This window comes from Neolamprologus brichardi, chromosome 15, assembly GCF_056152115.1.
Source record: "Neolamprologus brichardi isolate AB-2024 chromosome 15, ASM5615211v1, whole genome shotgun sequence".
In the NCBI taxonomy this organism is placed as follows: domain Eukaryota; kingdom Metazoa; phylum Chordata; class Actinopteri; order Cichliformes; family Cichlidae; genus Neolamprologus; species Neolamprologus brichardi.
Window position 1 is genome coordinate 839,947 of NC_142118.1, and position 18,201 is coordinate 858,147.

The 18,201-nt window shown below is 44.7% G+C and overlaps 2 protein-coding genes across 4 annotated transcripts in view; one reads left to right on the forward strand and one right to left on the reverse strand.

Moving 5' to 3' along the window:
* Positions 1 to 956: 956 nt before the first annotated feature.
* Positions 957 to 9,158, forward strand: fbxo16 (F-box protein 16). Of its 2 annotated transcripts, XM_087852673.1 has the most exons (9): positions 957 to 1,529; positions 1,679 to 1,792; positions 2,779 to 2,814; positions 2,947 to 3,153; positions 3,246 to 3,410; positions 3,538 to 3,806; positions 4,915 to 5,029; positions 5,347 to 5,581; positions 6,359 to 9,158. In XM_087852673.1, the coding sequence occupies exons 2-9, from the start codon at positions 1,703 to 1,705 to the stop codon at positions 6,421 to 6,423; spliced, it is 1,182 nt and encodes a 393-aa protein (XP_087708799.1). In that variant the 5' UTR covers positions 957 to 1,529; positions 1,679 to 1,702; the 3' UTR covers positions 6,424 to 9,158. The 2 variants fall into 2 exon arrangements, with proteins under 2 accessions (XP_087708799.1, XP_087708798.1); XM_087852672.1 differs by lacking the exon at positions 6,359 to 9,158 and having other exon boundaries at positions 5,347 to 5,694.
* Positions 7,058 to 18,201, reverse strand: part of fam49a (family with sequence similarity 49 member A) — a 34,398-nt gene continuing 23,254 nt past the window's right edge. Inside the window, exons 3-12 of one of the 2 annotated variants that reach the window (XM_087852674.1) lie at positions 15,657 to 15,736; positions 14,174 to 14,295; positions 12,691 to 12,796; positions 12,441 to 12,577; positions 12,215 to 12,292; positions 11,887 to 12,003; positions 10,098 to 10,177; positions 9,861 to 9,987; positions 9,684 to 9,754; positions 7,058 to 8,946 (exon numbers count right to left, since the gene is read on the reverse strand). In XM_087852674.1, coding sequence (XP_087708800.1) covers positions 8,883 to 8,946; positions 9,684 to 9,754; positions 9,861 to 9,987; positions 10,098 to 10,177; positions 11,887 to 12,003; positions 12,215 to 12,292; positions 12,441 to 12,577; positions 12,691 to 12,796; positions 14,174 to 14,295; positions 15,657 to 15,729 — 975 coding nt within the window. In that variant the 5' untranslated portion in view covers positions 15,730 to 15,736 and the 3' untranslated portion in view covers positions 7,058 to 8,882. Of the gene's footprint in view, positions 8,947 to 9,683; positions 9,755 to 9,860; positions 9,988 to 10,097; positions 10,178 to 11,886; positions 12,004 to 12,214; positions 12,293 to 12,440; positions 12,578 to 12,690; positions 12,797 to 14,173; positions 14,296 to 15,656; positions 15,737 to 16,000; positions 16,081 to 18,201 lie in introns of both variants that reach the window. The other variant, XM_087852675.1, reaches the window with a different exon arrangement.

Below are 18,201 nucleotides of genomic sequence, written 5' to 3' on the forward strand. Positions count from 1 at the left end.
ATACTTGAAACAAAGAATTTCACATCCGACCTGTTGTCATTGATTTTCAATCCAGTTCTTGTGTGAAGTGGCATACCTCAGCCTTTTCTCCCTGTTTCACTTCCTGAACAATGGCTTCTTGGCAGCCGCCCTTCAACTGAAAGCATTTCTGATGAAGCGTCAGTGAACAGACGGATTATCTGAAGCTCCAGATGCATCTCTCAGATCCCGTGTCAGGTCTTGGGTGGATTTTTCCCCTTGTTTCTTAAGGACATGACGTTTAGATATTGGGATCTGCTGCAGATGGTTTTGGCTGACAGCTTCCTGTTTGTCCTCCACGTGTCTAGTTTTCAAAATGATATAATCCAGCGAGTACATAGTTAAAGCCAAACAGTTGTGCTCTTAAGTTTACATTAAGACATTTGTGTAGTAACAATTCTGAATTTGTGTAATATGGCTGGTTTTTGGTTTTACTGTGATAGTTTCCAGCTAACAGCTCTTTGGGAATCATCTTAATGGTGCAAAGTAATCGTTTGGTGCCAAACTGTGTTGCTGTCGGTGGCGTTTGTAGGTTCAGCTAAATTTTTGGGACCAAATATGCTTTTGCGACTGGTTGCTAGTGCTTAGTGCTTAAACATATATTTAAAACTGCTTCTTTGCTGACGTCCTGTCTGTTATGTGTAGAGAAAACAGCGGCTGTGTTAGGTGACTTGTTTCATGCTGACAGGTCACAGGTCAGGTTTAAGCGGCTCGCAGAAAGACGGAGAGAAGGACAAATCTTTAAATCTCGTCAGAGAGACGTTGAAAGACTTCTTGGTGTCTTTGCTTTTCCAGTGAAACAAACGTTTCTTCGTCAGTCCAATAAAGAGTGAACTATTACTCTGAAGGCACGGGGCTCTTGTTTCCGGTTCCACTCCTGCGTGTCTAACTTGACGCAGTTCTCCGTTTTTCTTCGCAGCAGGTTTTCTGTCCTCGTTGCGCGCGACCGCCCATCCGAGAACGAGCAGGCTTTGAATCAGAAACTTGTGAGACTGCTGGGAGTGAAAGCGTGAAGGAGGACTGCGGGACACAGCAGACACAGCTCTGAAGATGCTGTTGGTTTATGATTCTAACTACACACCAACTGTTGGTTATTCCTCCGTAAACAGATTCGTTTGTCCGGGCTTATAAACAGTAAATAATAATGCTTTGTTTTTCTGTCTTTCTTTGGTTGCTGTGTCAGCCGATGCGGAGCAGATGGTCTTTATAGTAACTGCAGTGTCAGGACTTCTGCACCACGTCTGTCATCATTAGAGCGGGTGAGGCCCGCACACTGCGCGCTGCGCACGAACTACTCTGTGGTTTTCTCTGCACCCACATCACCGCCTCCATGTGTGTCACGGGCTGTGACAGGCAGGAGAGCGTACACTCACAGTTACTATGGAAACAAGTAAACTATCCACGGGGCAGTAGGAGAAAGAAAGAAGTGTGTGGACACCACGGCCGGGCCGAGCGCGCAAAGTGAGTTTGGAGCTGAATTTCTTTCTGCGAGCTGAGCTGAGGAGCTGCGGGTGAGTGAAGCACCGCAGGACTGTGTTAGTGTTGGCTGGATTTTACAAACATGAAACTGTTAGGCACTACTGCTTCATGTACACACATGTACACAATGTAAGAAAAAGCAATACATACCTGAGGAGCAGTTACTGTTTTTGTATTCTAGAGCATCTTTGTGACGCACTCTGTGATGGCACTTGCAACAAGATCTTTTGCAAGCTGTGCGGAGACCAAACTGAGCACCTGGACTCCTCTGAACAACCCCCGGGCCAACAGCAAGGTCACATCAGCTACACTGAAACTGTGCCGTCAGCCAAAGGGTGGCTGTTAATAGTTTCAGCAACTTTTATAAGCTGTACAGCAGTATTGTAGAAAGTAAAACTAACTACAGCTTTTGATGAACGTGTGACAAAATGTAGATTTCTGTGTTAAAGCTGGTGAAGTACACAAACGTACAGAACTGAGTACATAAAACAACTCTAACAGTGGAGTCGAGCGACTCTCAGCTTCTTTTTAAACGTTCACTTCGCTGCAGTGAGATTTCTGTTTCAGCCTGTGCTTGCAGGACCAGGTGTTTGCTTAATGCACTCATGAAACCCCCCAAAATTAGCCACAATAAAATAATTTGATTACATCTAAATTGAATTTACTTTATTGGCATACATTCAGTTTATATGAAGCAAATGTTTCTTAATGACTAATTATTTAAATAAATAAACCTTAGATTTTAATTTTTCTTTAAATTATTGCTTCCTGTTTATGCCGGCAATTTGATTTAATTTTTTTTAACATATGATGTGTTTAGTAAACAGTCACAAAGCAGGAATTCATAATAATGTCCGTGGATGATATAGTCAGGCAATAATATCTAAATTAATATGCATATTTGTTTTTTTACTTTATAGTTTTTTTTAAAGAAATTCCTTTTAATGAAATGCATTCATTCATTTATTTGTATCTGTGTACTGGTTGCATTGGTCCTGCTTCATTATGTAAACAGAGGCGCTGTCATTAAGTGTTTTGTGAGCTGAGCTTCTGATTATTTGTGGATCAGCTGTGACAGCCCTCACTGTCAGAAGAACAACGGCCGGCTTTGCTTTACTGTGGAAGCTTGAACAACATCGGCTCATTTCCTTGTTTTCTGTTTGACGGTGTTGGTCTTCCATAAACACCAAGTTCCTCAAAAGATTAAACAACTAAAAACTTTAAAACGAAATACTCTGGATACTATAGTTGTTAACCTTTGTCACTGTTGTCTCATTGTAGGTGTTTGAAGAGAGACGAAGCCTTCTAGCAAAGTGGGTATGTGTAAGCAGATGAATGAAGAAGCACCTAATGCGCCCTCACAGTGATCCCAGCGTGAGCTGAAGCTCACAGTTAGAAACCATGCTGCGCTCACTGCTGAAGACGGCTTTTCTTTCATGTCTTTACCAGTTTGACAGGTGGTCTGACAGTCAGAGGAAGGCGGTGCTGCAGGACTTGGTGTTGAGCTGTTCAGTGGAGCAGCTCAGGTTCCTGAGCCTCAGTGTGAGCAGACAGCTCCCCCTGCAGGCCGCAGACTTCACCTGCCTGCTGCCCAGAGCCCTCTCCCTGTATCTCTTCTCCTTCCTGGACCCACGCAGCCTCTGTCGATGTGCTCAGGTACACGTGGATTCATTAATGGGGAGTGACGTGAAGTTTTGACCCTTGTTCTTGTGAAGAAGTCAATGAATGATTCGATCCTCCATGCGCAGGTGAGCTGGCAGTGGAAGAGCATTGTGGAGCTGGACCAGCTGTGGATGCCCAAGTGTCTGAGGCTCGGCTGGCTCCTCAGCTCCTCCCCGACACCATTCGAACAGGGCGTCTGGAAGAGACACTACATCCAGACAGTCCAGGAGCTGCGTCTGAGCGTCCTGCAGGTCAGGAGATCCAGAAGAGATTTAAACAATTATCCTACCTTTGTTTAACAACTCGATAAGACAAAATAACATTATTAAAATCTAGCTTTCAAAAACAAAACAAAATAAAAGACCCTTTTTTTCCCAGGGTGCTTCATCGCAGCAGCAGTTTGTGGTTCCAGATGTCGCAGCAGAAAGCCGTGGTCACAAAGAGCCGTCAGAAATAGCAGCTGTCAGGTTGGAGGAGTGTCCAGCATCCACCAAGCAGCAACCTGGAAGCAGCTCCAGCACGAGACTGAGAAAGGAGAAGCAGCCAGGTGCACCCCCACCATGGAGAGACTCTGACAGACGTCCCAAAGACACACTGCGCTTCAACTACCTGGACAATCTGGACCCCATCGAACAGGCGCTGAGAGCGTAAGACGGCAGGGAACATTTGCTGAATCACGTCTGGCATTAATGAGGCTTTAAGGTTCTTTATAGTGACGGCCCCACGGTGGCTGTAGCTCAGGTGGGAGAGTGGGTCACCTACTAATTGGAAGGTTGGTGATTTGAGCCCCGTCTGGTCCAGTCTGCCAAATATCCTTGGGCACGACACTAACCCTAAGACGCTCTGTAGTGCATCTGTTGGAGTATGAATGTGTTTAAATTGCAGAGAGAAATAGCATAGTGGGAACAAGTGCTTTGAGTAGAAAAGTGCTCTATAAGAACAGGTGCGTTTGGCATTAAAAATATTATAAATCCCAAACAGTGTCCTGTTAGCATGCACGAGGTGTCTGTGGAGAGAAAAAGTTTCCATTCAACAGGAAGAGACCTACAGCAGAACCAAGCCATCTGCCAAAATGGATATAAATGATGGACATTAACAACACAAAGAGCTTTGACAGCTCCAGATGAATGCCTCGGTGTTTTTTAACCAGACAATATGTGAAAGAAACGTATCAGTCATAGAGTAGACATCCTCTAAAGCACAAACTGCTTTGTCCTTGTTTATGGTTCAAATGGGGACCAATATTTATTATATCAACATTATATCCACAAAGGAACTAGAAACGTTTGAGCTGGGTTACGTCATATTTGGGGGCTCGTCCGGGAAATTTTAGACTTGCTTGTGGAGAGAGGGTAGCATCAGAGGTTTTTCTTCACACCGTGCTTTCATCATGGTGTTTTTCAGGTCTGGGAGAACCCAAAGACCAGGATGTTGCAGGAGGGCATTTTAATTTATTTAGAGCTCTTGGAGGAACCCTTACTCACCTTAGAGTGGCAGTGCAGGAGTCAGCAGGTGTTGCCTGGACTTAATAGTTGATTAATTTGCACTTCAGTAATTTTTCATGATTCTCAGTTTTCGACTTTCATGTTATTGGCTGCCCCATCAGAAGGTTTGAACAGGTGGTGGTTGGGGCGATTTCTGCCTCACAACTGTCTGAGGGCTGAGCAGTTTCCTCACAGCGTTCACTTGTAGATAAACTGATGTCGTTATCATGCATAATCGTTCCCCTTTACCGACTCTGCTGTCTTTCTCCAGGCAGATGAGAAACAACAGCGCCTCCACCTGCTGCACTAACACATCAAAGGCGGATGATGGGAAAAAGAAAACACTCTCTGAAGCAAATTATAAACTACGCAAAGCCAAATCGCTGGTAAACCCCTCCCCATTCATCATCAGTGCCATATGGCTGTGACCTCCTTGTCTTAATCACAGGGAGATAATAAACGGAGACAAACCCCTGGAGACTGTGCATCCAGCAGGCATCATGCATTATGGAACAGCATTTGCACAGCGGGAGGCAAATTATGCTGATGATGGTGGGAAGGGTGGAGGAGAGGGTGAAATAGAGGACACTGCTGCATCTAATATTCAGGCCTTGGTGGAATTACTGTATATTTATTTAAGATCTGGGTTTGCACTATACAACATACCACACTTACTGTGTTACTATCACATCTCTTCTTTCAGATGTTCCTCAGCTCCAGCAGCAGACCCCCCAGTCTTCCTCGTGATCAGACACAAACTCACCCCACATGGACATCGCGCAGTATCGCTGACCCCGTCATTGGGGAGTCTGCTGAGAGCCTTCTCCACTTATCCCAGTGGAACGCCGGGATCCGTCCGAAGCCGGCGAGGACGCCGGTGCCTCGGCTGAGTGTGGAAGCGCTCAGGGTGTTCCAGCGTTCACACAGGAGCGTTCCCAGTAAGTTTTCACAGTTCCTGCTGTTCCTCTGGGCTGAGTATGATGTAACCCCACATCAACAAGAAACCCCCTCAGGACAAACTGCAGGTTCAAAAGCTTCTGCAGGAAAGTGACTGCGTGCAGTTTCACTGAGAGGAGCTTAATCATTTACTCTGTACTGCAAAATATTAATATACTCTTTGTGCGCTTGTATAAAAAGTTAGGTAGGTCTCATATAGGGCATGTTTTGCTTTAGCCTAACAATTGTGGCACATCTGCAAACTGCTTTGCAACCCACCCCAGCCTGTCCCTAATGGACAATGTCATGTCTGAATAGTGACTGATATTTACATATGCAGCCGGCATCACACTTCTAACCTGGTCTTGGTGAAATATTACTTAACATGAGCGATCTGCTTCGTAGCAGAAGAAACACTGAGTGGGTAAAATTTAGCTTAAGAATGGAAAATGCTCAGAACTGATTCTTCAGTTTATGAAGGCGAACAAACTAATCTTGTTTTTTGATTTGTTTTTTTAAAAAGCAAATAATTAAGCAGATGTTTCTTAAACTCCAGGATCAAGGGAGGCGTGGATTTATAAAATCCTAAGAATCTATTGTGTATAGCTCTGATCTATGGTGTACTGGTGTGATATAATTTGATTGATTTAAGCCTGTCCACAGTGTACAATCAGCACTGAACTAAAACTGCAAAGAGTCTGAGAAGCAGAGGAGGAACAGTGTGTGTGAGAAGTGGTGGAGGTGTTACCAGTCCTAAAAACTGTATTCACTGACTGTAGGTGCGCCCCTGTTTGAGGCTCAGCCCTGGACTGCGTCTGCATCACATTCGCAAGAGAAGAAGTAGATCGCCCCCTCCTGGAGGAAAACAGAAGTACAGTCTGCAACCTCAAGACCTGGAGCTTCAATCTTTCTGCACATGCAGCGTGTGACCCTGACCTGATGTAGACAGATGGATCATTAGGAAAATATTTGACATTTAATTCTATAAGAGAAATGACAAAGAGACAATGTCACCCATTTGTAGACAGTAATTCTAACGTATTTCTGTATTAGTACTGTGTTAACAGACGGGATGGGCAAATTAACTTAGAACCCCCCCACCCAAAAAAAACCCAACCCCTCCAACCCTGTAAGAGTCTACAAAAAAATTGAGATTATACGCACTTGATTTATTACAACAATTAATAATTTCCTGATGATTTTATGACTCCAGCAGCTCTGATAATAATAGACACCAATATATATAAAGTCTACTTGTTGCCCAGATCAGCACATTACAAATGCACCATGCTAATGAGACGAGCTCACACGTCTGTCCAAATATTTACCCAAATTTAAAAACAACAAGACTTTAAAATCTGAAAAACTTAAAGCTGCATTTATATACAGAGGTTTTAATACTTCTAACATGAACACTTCAGTTTAAACTGCTGAGTTATAATCAGCTGTAACACAAGAACGCCAAAACAAACGATGTGTGTAAGAAATGTACCACCTTTATTATCCAGTCCACACGTCCCATTCAATATGCAACAACACAGCAAAAGCATTTCTAACACCAGTGAGTCTGAACAGAAATACTAAACAGTAAATGTCAGTTTGAGACAAAGTAACTGATTTTGATCAGTATTCAAAGCAACTTGTCAACACACAGCATGTTGGGCAAAGAGGGAAGCCTCGTGTGCATCAATTATGACAGACAATGTCTTTTTTTATTAATAATAATAAAAAAATCCACTTCAGTCAGATATGAAATATCTCTCATACGCACAGCCGGCTTCAAACGAGCTTTCATAGAAACATGGCGTCCAAAATGTGTGTATATATATTACTAAATACGAGAGAAAGAAACTTATATGAAAGATGGTTAATTTACTGTTAACTCATCAGAGGATGAACGTTAGAGACCAGAGTGTATTTATGGCTTTTGGATTCAAAATAAAGTAAAACTGGATGTTTCACAGGTTACGTCCTAACACGTGGCGGCCTGCGGCAGATTTTAAGGCAAACGTGGCGCTTTGCAGTGAGCCACGGACACCACAGGGGTTAATCGTCACTCGGTGGATGACACAGTTATTACTGTAATTAGGTCGCGGTGTAAAAAGGCTCCAACAACAGAGCGTACAGCAGTTGAACAGTGAAAGTTGACTGCTGTGCACGAGGATTCATAGACGTGCTGTCCTGATGCACCGGTGATCAGATGACAGCACAAATGAACTAAAACTAAAATTAAAGCACAGATTGTCCAACCGACTGTGAGCAGGCTCGAAACCAAATCCCCCAAAATCAGAGAGAAGCGTTCTTCTAAAGCGACAGCAGAGCGTTTTAGAAGAACGAGCTACAGATCAGTGACAACAACCGATGTTTGATTTGAGTTTGTCTTCTCAGGCTGAGTCTTGGAATTGCTCAGAAGACTTTGATGAATTTACACATGATCAAAAACAATCTGGACACATTTCCTCCCAGTCCAGGAGAAACGTTACTTTCCTCAAAGAGACTCAAAAACAAAAGTGGAAATCCTTCCAAGAAAAACAGAATTTATTCAGAATTAAAGACATTTTTGGCTTTTCTTTTAAAGAAAGTTCAACAGCAAAGCCTCGCAGATTAAAAGTCACTCAGAAGACGGAAAGCACACAATTATTGTCACGCAAGTCAAACACGACTGAGTAAAACGCGGTGGGTTCAGTGACGTCTCATCAGTCGCCTCAGCTTTGACACGCTGGATCTCACTGGACGTGCAAAGTCAGGTTTCATGTTCACAGTGGGTTTAATTCAAAGGCTGCTGGAGTTTGAACACAGAGAAGAGAGAGAACACACCGAGGTGCTCTTAGTGAAACGTCGCCCGCTGCTTTAGTCTTCAGCCCTTCACGGTGACACAAACGATTAGAATGATTGTGCATCTCATTGTGCGCGAGTCGACACGTGAAGATGAAATATCTTCAGTGTCTGTCTGGATTTGAGGAGAAACAGTTTGATGGCCACAGTTCCAAATAAAAAATTTAAAAAGTACATTTTAAAGGACGTTTTCTGCTGCCTGGGATCTTTATCTGTGAGTGCTCGCAAAGCTCAGTACATGTAAGGCTGAGAGGCAACCATCATCTGTGCTCTGACCGCTCGAGCTTCTTTCTGTTTGCACAGCGTGATCATGATCTGCAGGCTTCAGTAACTTGGAGGGAATCACTATGCAAATACACAAAAGTATTAACATCGACTCTTTAAATAATGTAAACATATACATCTTATCTGAGGTCAGTGATCCTCTTCATATCTATTTATATATATTTATATAAGAGAGAAGGAATATTACTGGAGCATCGTCCGGATGTTCTTCGGAGTGGTCTCGTCATTCAGGTGTTTTGTGGTGAACCTGAGGAGAAAAAAGGAGTCGGAGTTAATGCACCAATGAAAACATCGAGGAGTTCTTGCTGACAAACACAAAAGTGATTTTCACACATGTAGTTTGGACAGTTCTGTGAGAATCAGGTCAGGAAACCTCCCACGGTTCAGGAAACTCGTTCACTCTGCTGTGGTTTAGACCAGCGGGCCCCCGGGCCAGCACCGGTCTGTGATTCGTTAGGAATCCGGACGTCAGAGTTGAGGCTCAGGTGTGAAATTTGTTTTTTTAGTGTTTTTATTGTTAACTCGGTTTCCCTGGGTGTTATGAATAAATCTTTTTTTTTGATACTGGTTTTATTTTGTTGTATTTATCCGCGACACCTCAAAGTCCGGTCTGTGAAAATATCACCGGACATAAACTGGTCGGGGACTCTGGGTTAGATGATGAGGGAGCTGGAGACGTGTGCAGCCACCTAAACCTGCTCGCTGGCTTCAAATACACCTGACTATCACCTGTACCAACCAACCCAGTGTGACATCACACACCTGCCAGCTCCCTTTTGCAAAGACCAGATGTCCAACCGGATATTTGCTTTCAGCAGAGGTGGTTTTTAAGGAAACTGTGTGGAAATGGTTACAGTTCGGCTTTACCTCGGCAGGCACACATACAACCTCTCATAACTTTCACAGCCAAAACTGGTACATAGCATGAGTCAGAATCAAACCCACACAGGAACACTCGGCATCAAAGGCGAGCTGTGAACCTACTTGAGTGCATTCAGGAGACCTTCTACGTTGTCTGCTGGCTGGTCCTTCAGGACTTTTATGCAGCCTTTCATCTGAAGACAAATCAATGATGTCAGCAATGACTTACAATACTGTGTGTGTGTGTGTGTGTGTGTGTGTGTGTGTGTGTGTGTGTGTGTGTGTGTGTGTGTGTCTTACATCTATCTTGGAGGACTTGTTGAAGGCGCCGTTGGGGTGGACGTGGTCATACAGAATGATGACTCCAACCATGACCCTCATGCAAAACAAGAGCGTGTCCTCACTGCTGAAACGACTCGAATACTCTCTGCACGCACACGAGAGGAGGAGGAGTTTAATGATTTACGTGTGTGTGTGTGTGTGTGTGTGTGTGTGTGTGTGTGTGTGTGTGTGTGTGTGTGTGTGTGAGAGACTCACGGCGTCTCGAGCATGACTTTACAGACGCTGGCCATGGTGCTGAGACAGTCTGTTGTGTTCTCCAGTGGAAGCGTCTTGTTCTGAACAAAGTCACATGTTATCGTTACAAAGGCTGATGGGTAAAATCATTTTAGACCTGAAATTAAAAAGTGCAAAAAGGAACTTTGAACCTCGTTGTCCTGAAATAAAAGAGGAACTTTAGGCATCGACCTGTGGCCATGAATCTGCTGTTCTTCAGCTTAACAACAAAAGAAAATCATTCACAGAAATATAAAGTAACTAAAGATAAAGTAACTAAAGTGCCACATGTAGTGTTTTTTTGTCATTTGAAAGATCAAAGCTGTGGCTCAGTATTCAGAGAAGCTCGTCTACTGCTGAAGGTCTATGGTTCCACCTGTGGTTTCTCCTCAGGTAAGATCCTGAGAGTCAAGGACCCATGAAACGTCCATCCAATCTGTGTGTGCGTGTGTGTGTGCATGTGTGTGTGCGTGCGTGTGTGTTAGCTGAGAGTGAAAAAGCTCGATACGAATCACTGCCTGTTCATGGTGGACTAAACTAGGAGGGCAGAGACAACACCACACTGATTTGATGGCGCGGTCAGATTAGCTAAACGAGTTAGCCTGTTTAAGAGGCAGCATCGGTCACTCGACAGTAAAGACGTTTGAACCTGTCCACAGACATGTTGTCTGGTTAACTGCTGACTCTAAAGCTTGATTCAGACTTCTGTGGCAACTCTGTGTCCTCCACGCCATCCGAGTCGTTGCGTCGACCTGATGTAACGTGACATTTCTCATGCGCCACGTTTAGGATTAAAAATACTTCTGGTTACAACGTGAGTGACAACGATGACAATAACAGTCTCAGACACACAGAAAACTAAAGAGCTGAAACATAATGTTTGAAGGTTGACCTGCAACCCACTGTGACGGATCCACCCACTGCGAGGGATCCACCCACTGCGACAGTTCCACCCACTGCGACAGATCCACCCACTGCGACAGATCCACACACTGTGACAGTTCCACCCACTGTGACGGATCAACCCACTGTGACAGTTCCACACACTGTGACGGATCCACACACTGTGACGGATCCACCCACTGCGACGGATCCACCCACTGTGACAGTTCCACCCACTGTGACGGATCCACCCACTGCGACGGATCCACCCACTGTGACAGTTCCACCCACTGTGACGGATCCACCCACTGTGACGGATCCACCCACTGTGACAGATCTACACACTGTGACAGTTCCACCCACTGTGATGGATCCACCCACTGTGACGGTTCCACACACTGTGACGGATCCACACACTGTGACGGATCCACCCACTGCGACGGATCCACCACAGTGACAGATCCACCACAGTGACAGTTCCACACACTGTGACGGATCCACACACTGTGACGGATCCACACACTGCGACGGATCCACCCACTGCGACGGATCCACCCACTGTGAGGGATCCACCCACTGTGATAGATCTACACACTGTGACAGTTCCACCCACTGTGACGGATCCACCCACTGTGACGGTTCCACACACTGTGACGGATCCACACACTGTGACGGATCCACACACTGTGACGGATCCACCACAGTGACAGATCCACCACAGTGACAGATCCACCACAGTGACAGATCCACCCACTGTGGAAAACAATCAGTTGGAAATGACCAAACAAAAAAAAGCTGATATTTGTGTCACATTTATGAGGACAGACTCAACAACCTTCATGAAATGCATCGTTAAAGGAGGAAGTCGCTGGCTGTGTTGGACTCTTACCTCTGTCACAAAGCTGGTGGTTGCATTGCTGAGTGTTTTCAGCATGGGCGTGGCCTCCGCGTAGAACAGAGACATCCTGTTGGCCATCTCGTTGTTGACTTCATTCTCTATGTTCAGCTGTGGGTGCAGAAATAACCACGAGGCTTCAGGTTTACTCCCACTGCTGAGCAGAAACGAGCGCCTACACTGCCAACATCAGGCTTCAGGTTTAGATGAAAAAACTAATCAGTTTGTTCTCGTCCTGACTTGGGTTCACCACGAGAAAGACCGAGTACGTCCTCCAGATACAAATCTGACTAAAACAGGAAAAGATTTTCCCCAGACTCACGTTCATGTTGTTTATCTGGTTTCTGCTGATGGTCCTTCTGTAGTAGCTGAAGTCATTCTGGATGGCAGGATTCCTCATCTACGGGAAGACAAAGAGACAATCCATCATTTCTCCATCACATACGCACACGTCAGTGTTCGATAAAACCGTACAGTACAACACACGAGGTGTCGGGATAAGGCTGACTGTGTGTGCGTCTGAGTTCAGCTCGAGTGTTTCCACAGACCTTGAGCTCATCGAAGCGCAGAGTGAAGTGGAGGATCTCAGCAAACTGTTTGGCCAGCGCCTGCTCCCTCTCCAGGTGCTGAGTGGGCGTGAGGGGCGGACACGTCAGGGACTCCAACAAACTCTGCAGAGCCTTCTCTGCACACACAAACACACACACACACTCTCTTTATTCATAATCTTAAACGTAATGAGAAATTTGACTGTAACGTGACCTGTTCAGTAACACAAAGGAGGCGTTTGTTCAGCACCTAGTTTGAGGGAGAAGCTGTAAAACCTCTTGAGTTTGATGACCAGCGGGCAGACGGAGTTCCACGCTTTCTCCTGCAGGCTGTGATCACTGGGGTTCTGGATCGCCTGGAACCAAAGAAACACTCATCAACCGTCACACGCATCAACAGCACGGAGTGACGCACACACATCTAAAATGTAAACAGGCTTTCTGTATGATAACAGGAGCATTCACAGCAGTTTGAGCTGTGTGGTGGCAGGCACCTCTCCACTCGCTGTAAAGATGGAAACAGTTACACTTAAATAAAAGTCCGTTATTATTAGGGGTGGGGAAAAAAATGGATACTGTGTAGCATGGTGATATTTTGTTTGCTAATAATGTATGGATACAGGGACAGCAGAAATCGATATTTTGTTACAAAAAGGTTTTTGTGCTCTGACTTCAGAGCATGTTGATCCTTTTTCTGAGCAAGAATCCTGACATTCCTTCACTGTCCAAATGTGTTTAATAAACATGACAGTTTACTTATTTTAATTTAAGACATGTTTTATTTTAATTAAGTTTAAAACTTTTTTATTTAATGTAAAATTATATTTTGTTTTAATTTACTTTCAAATTCTTCAGTTGCTGAAGGGGCTGCATAGTTTTCATAAACTGCATAGTTCAGAATAGCTATAATTGTACCAGATGGTTGATTCAGTTAAGTTGGACTAGACTGTAATACAAACCGTTCAGTTTGTCAACAATAAAACTGAAATGAGAGAAAGACTGAGTGTGAGACTTTGATATTAGAGAAAATGAATATTGATAAAGTTTACCTTTATGTACAGAATCTGAATATCGCAAAATATTTTTAAAAATTGCAATAATATCGTATCGTGCGTTAAGTATTGTGATAATATCGTATCGTGGGATGTGTGGTGATTCCCACCTCTAATTATTATTATAGTTTTATATATTTTTCCATGTATGCAGTTCTTCTGTTCCACAGACTATTGAAATCAAAGTGAACAACTTAATAACTGCACAGAAGCGTCAGCAAAGCCCCCCCCTCCAGGACGACTGATTACAGTCAGAATTTGCAGGACTTGACTTGCAGCTTCTGTGCAGCTGATTGAATTCACAGTCAGCTGTTTAGTAACGAGATTCTGCAAATGTTGTGGAGATTTTGAGAATCTGCTGTGAGCTCAGTTACTGAAGGAGAGCCAGAAAAGGCCATAACTTTGATCTCAGTGATCCCTGCATGCACAGCACACTGATGTGACTAAAATCTGCTTCAAGTGTAATGTGATTACAATAAGCCAAGAACAGTGAGGAGTAGAAATGCTCCAACACAGCTGAAGCTGTCGTGAAGCTTCGCTTGCATCAGTCCGACATCATAACTCGCTCGTACGGTTTGGGAGTTAGTGACGGGACAGCTGCCATATTCGGCATCACGGGATGAATCCAGAGATTTCCACTCAGGATTCCTCGCCATGCCGTGTCTCTGCGTTTCTCCTTACATCTCTGATCTCCTGGCCAGCCCCTTTGTAAGACTGCAGGCCTCCCAGAATGCTCTCAGACTCCTGGAGGACTGAATTCACCTGGTTCCACACCTCACGCTCGCCGTCTGTCGGCTGTGCATCTAAACACAAACATATATCAGAACACAAGCCAACAACACAAGCGTCTCTTGTATAATTACAGACAAACTTCAGTGGATTTTTTCCATATTGATGTGAGACCGTGTTAGTTAATGAAACGAGCACCAAGTGGAGGAAACGAGCGTGCTCGCTGAACGTGTTTGCTGCTAGAACTCGCCGTTCGTCTGAAATGGGAAACAGAACAAAAACGTTCAGCAGCACGACTCGAGTGAGGGACATCACTTCATACAATACAGCTGAGCTCTTTTACAGTCAAACCAACAAAACTGCCTTTAATGGTTTTAACTGCAAAAAGCCAAATCGCTGTGCAAACTGGCTCCATCATCTTTCAGCACCTCGAGCTGAATACACACTTCTTCAAACGAGGCCACATTTACGCCAATAACACACAAACGTATCTGAATATGGCAGCTCACATTAAGGCAGATATTTTGAATATTTGACTGTAAAAGATGAGACATGGGCAGAGTGTGTGTGGGGGTCAAAGGTCAGTGTGTCTGCACAGGGTCATCCAAAGCGTGCCGTAGCCACAGAAGGAGCTCGTACGTGCTCGAGCAACAGCTGTGACTGAAACAAACATCAGGTCTGATGTACGTATGAGCTCTTTGTCTCCTGCTGCGTGTTTATGACACCATGAACTTCTGCGTAACTCCTGCTTCTTCATCTCAGCTCTGGCAGCTCAGTGGTAAAAAAGTGTGAGGTAATGCAAACTCAAGCCTAGCCAGAGCCGTCTAAGACTCAGAATAGAGAGCTGCTTATCATGACCACAGAGAGTCTAAATATAGAGCAGCGCTGACATTAAAACTCTGTCTGCGCTGCTTTGCATTTCAAAAACCTTCCACTCCCATCATTTCCTCTCTGCTGAATAAACAAAGCCTGGGGTTGGCTACAGCGAGCGAGCTGCTGAAATGCCACTGTGGAGGCGTAGTGTGTGTGTGTGTGTGTGTGTGTGTGTGTGTGTGTGTGTGTGTGTGTGTGTGTGTGTGTGTGTGTGTGTGTGTGTGTGTGTAAACATTGTGTTTACATGATGTCACATTTGGGTGCATGAAATGCATCACAAACACAAAGAGGTGCATGCGGACGAGTTAGTAAAAGCAGACGGCAAAGGTCAAGGGTCAGATCCATTCCTCTTCTGCTTGGCACACAAAGAGAAGAGTTCCTGTTCTAAAGCAGGGCTGAAATTAATCCTGAATTTTAATAACATTAGAAATTCAATGGAGTTCACAGCGGCTGAACAGTCTGACCCCTGACCAGCCGAGCGGCTACAGAGAGGCTAACGGGACGACTGGTTGAGGGGAGAGGAGAGTGTGGGAGCGAGAGGACAGGCAGAAGCTGCGCTCACTTTCAAAGTCAAGGAAAAAGTTTGGCCCCTGTTCAAACTCTGTGCAAGTGAGCACTTTTAATAGATTCCCCATTTGGATTCTGCAAGAGAGAGAAAAGAGAAAGAAAGGAGGAAGAGCACGTGTGAAAAAAGGGAGAAAAGAAAGTTGATTAGCGACGGGCGATCAGAGGCGATGCTGCGGGAGGCCGCGACCGAGCCAAGAGGGGGGCGAGGAAAAAAGAGGAGAGAATAAGAGGACGCCGTCACAGTTTGGAGAGCAGAGGCTGACGGAGAGAGAAGACAGAGCAGAGCAGGCTACACCTCCTTCTCCATCCAGCTGTGTCCCACCGCCCCCCCACACTTACTTTCAAAGTCCAGGAAAAAGTGTGGATAGTTCTCTATTTCCCTTGTTAGGACTTTTAGCAGGTTACCCATTCCAGCAAACCTGATGGTTAAAAAGAGTCGTCACCATAACAGATACCAGTACATACAGTTTCACAAAAACACGTTCAGTGTGGGTGATGTCAGGAGCTGGATATTAAAGGATGCTGCTTTACAGCAGCGCCTCTGAACACCAACCAGGCCTTTAATTAACTACCTGCAGTGAAAAGTTTCTAAACAGACAAAATTATCAATCAAAAGTTTACAAAATAAAATCAAATCAAGTTTTTTTTCTCTTCTTCTTCCTGATTGGCTGCCCCTCGCAAACAAAAGATTCAAATACAAGGTGGGTGGAGTCAGCTAAGCTTAAAGTGCGCTCTCGGCTCACGTATACGCCGACTTCATTACATGAAGGTTTGGCTATGTTTACTGTACCATTTGCAGGGTGGGAAAAACTGTTATTGTCCTTTTATTTTCTAAGTTTAATCCTTGCTGCCGACCTGCCGTCCATCGTTCCTTTGACAGAAATGAAACCAACCGTGCAGCAAGCTTTGCTAGCTGATCTGAAAATGCAGATGATGATTATCCAGGTGCATTTTATCGCCGTCTCTTCACACGTGTGTTTCCTGGTCAGTCGAGGCTGTGAAAGCAACCTGAGAAAAGTCTAGTTTCTTAACCTTTCTTTTGGATTCAGGCGTCTCTGAAATCAGCCAAATGCAGAGTCCTAAATTACAGTTACACTCTATAAAGCTTTTATTGGAGGCAAAAGGCAGCAATTTCCTGGGAAACGTCTCCCTCCCCCAGCTATGACGGGTGGTCACAGACTCTGTAATCACAGTGGGGCTAAACCTACAGCAGCATAACGTCAGGAACTCACAGAGATGCAAACAGTGTAACCCTGTTTATTTTAAAAACTGAATTAGCTGCTAGAAAAAGATTTTAAAGTCTGTGTTAGTATCTTTGGCACACTTGCATTTTTACACAGTAAAGATAAACACGAGTCTTCTTTTCTCACACGTTAACAGCAAACTTCCCTCGACTTAAGCCAGAGAGTGACAACAATGGAGACTCTGTGCAGCAGCGTGCACATGATAATCACACTGCATTTCTCTGCACAGCCTCCAGCAAGCTGTCCTCTATTTTTCAACCGTGGTATTCGCTGCACATCCTGCGCTCGTCATAAATTCAGATATAACTGTGTGCATAATAACAGGCTGCATACTGTTCCTACAGCCTTTGATTGGAGGAAATTATATACCTTAAAAACACATCAGATTATTAAATGCATGCAGAGCAGTCAGACTCGGGGTTGCACCAGCAGGGGGCAGTGTTGACGTATGCCTACATTCACTAACTACTGTGACGTGTCATGCTGGTACACGTGCTGCTGTGCAAGCCTTATTTGTTCAGGGCAGACTCTAACCTGTGGCTACGAGTCCGCAGCTGCTTTATCTGCTGTATCTGCAGCACGACTCCACCCCCCCACCCCTCAGGTACCAGTGAACCATTAAAACTGACAGCTGACTTTAACACTGCGAAGAGTATTTTCCCCTCTGAGATAAAACGGTCCAGTCAAGTACATTTGTGGTTGTTTTCATTTTGTGTGCACTGGGAATAAAAGACGATCAAACATTTAAGAAACAACCACGTGGTCTAAAGTCGTCATCATCAGTGTGATCGGTAGCTCTCTGAAGTCTTTGCACTACGAGTCGCTTCAGTTCCTTTGGCTCAAAGCTGAGCCTAGCTCACATTGTTTGGGGATTTGACCTGTTGCTGCACCTCTCTGACATTCTGCAGGATCTGGCTGCCACACTGTTACACGCGCTTGTGCACTGTTACACGCTCTCGTGCACTGTTACACGCTCTCGTGCACTGTTACACGCGCTCGTGCACTGTTACACGCGCTTGTGCACTGTTACACGCTCTCGTGCACTGTTACACGCTCTCGTGCACTGTTACACGCGCTTGTGCGCTGTTACACGCTCTCGTGCACTGTTACACGCTCTCGTTCCTAAACTACACCAGCTCACTTTTAACGGCCTACAGAGAACCGATTCATGTATGTGCATGTGTACCTACTCACACAGTCACTTTATCTACAGTAAAGCTATAATAAAGGTGATCTCAAGTTTTATTCTATTGTATTAAAAGTTGAACACAACATCTGTCACATGTATAGTTTTTT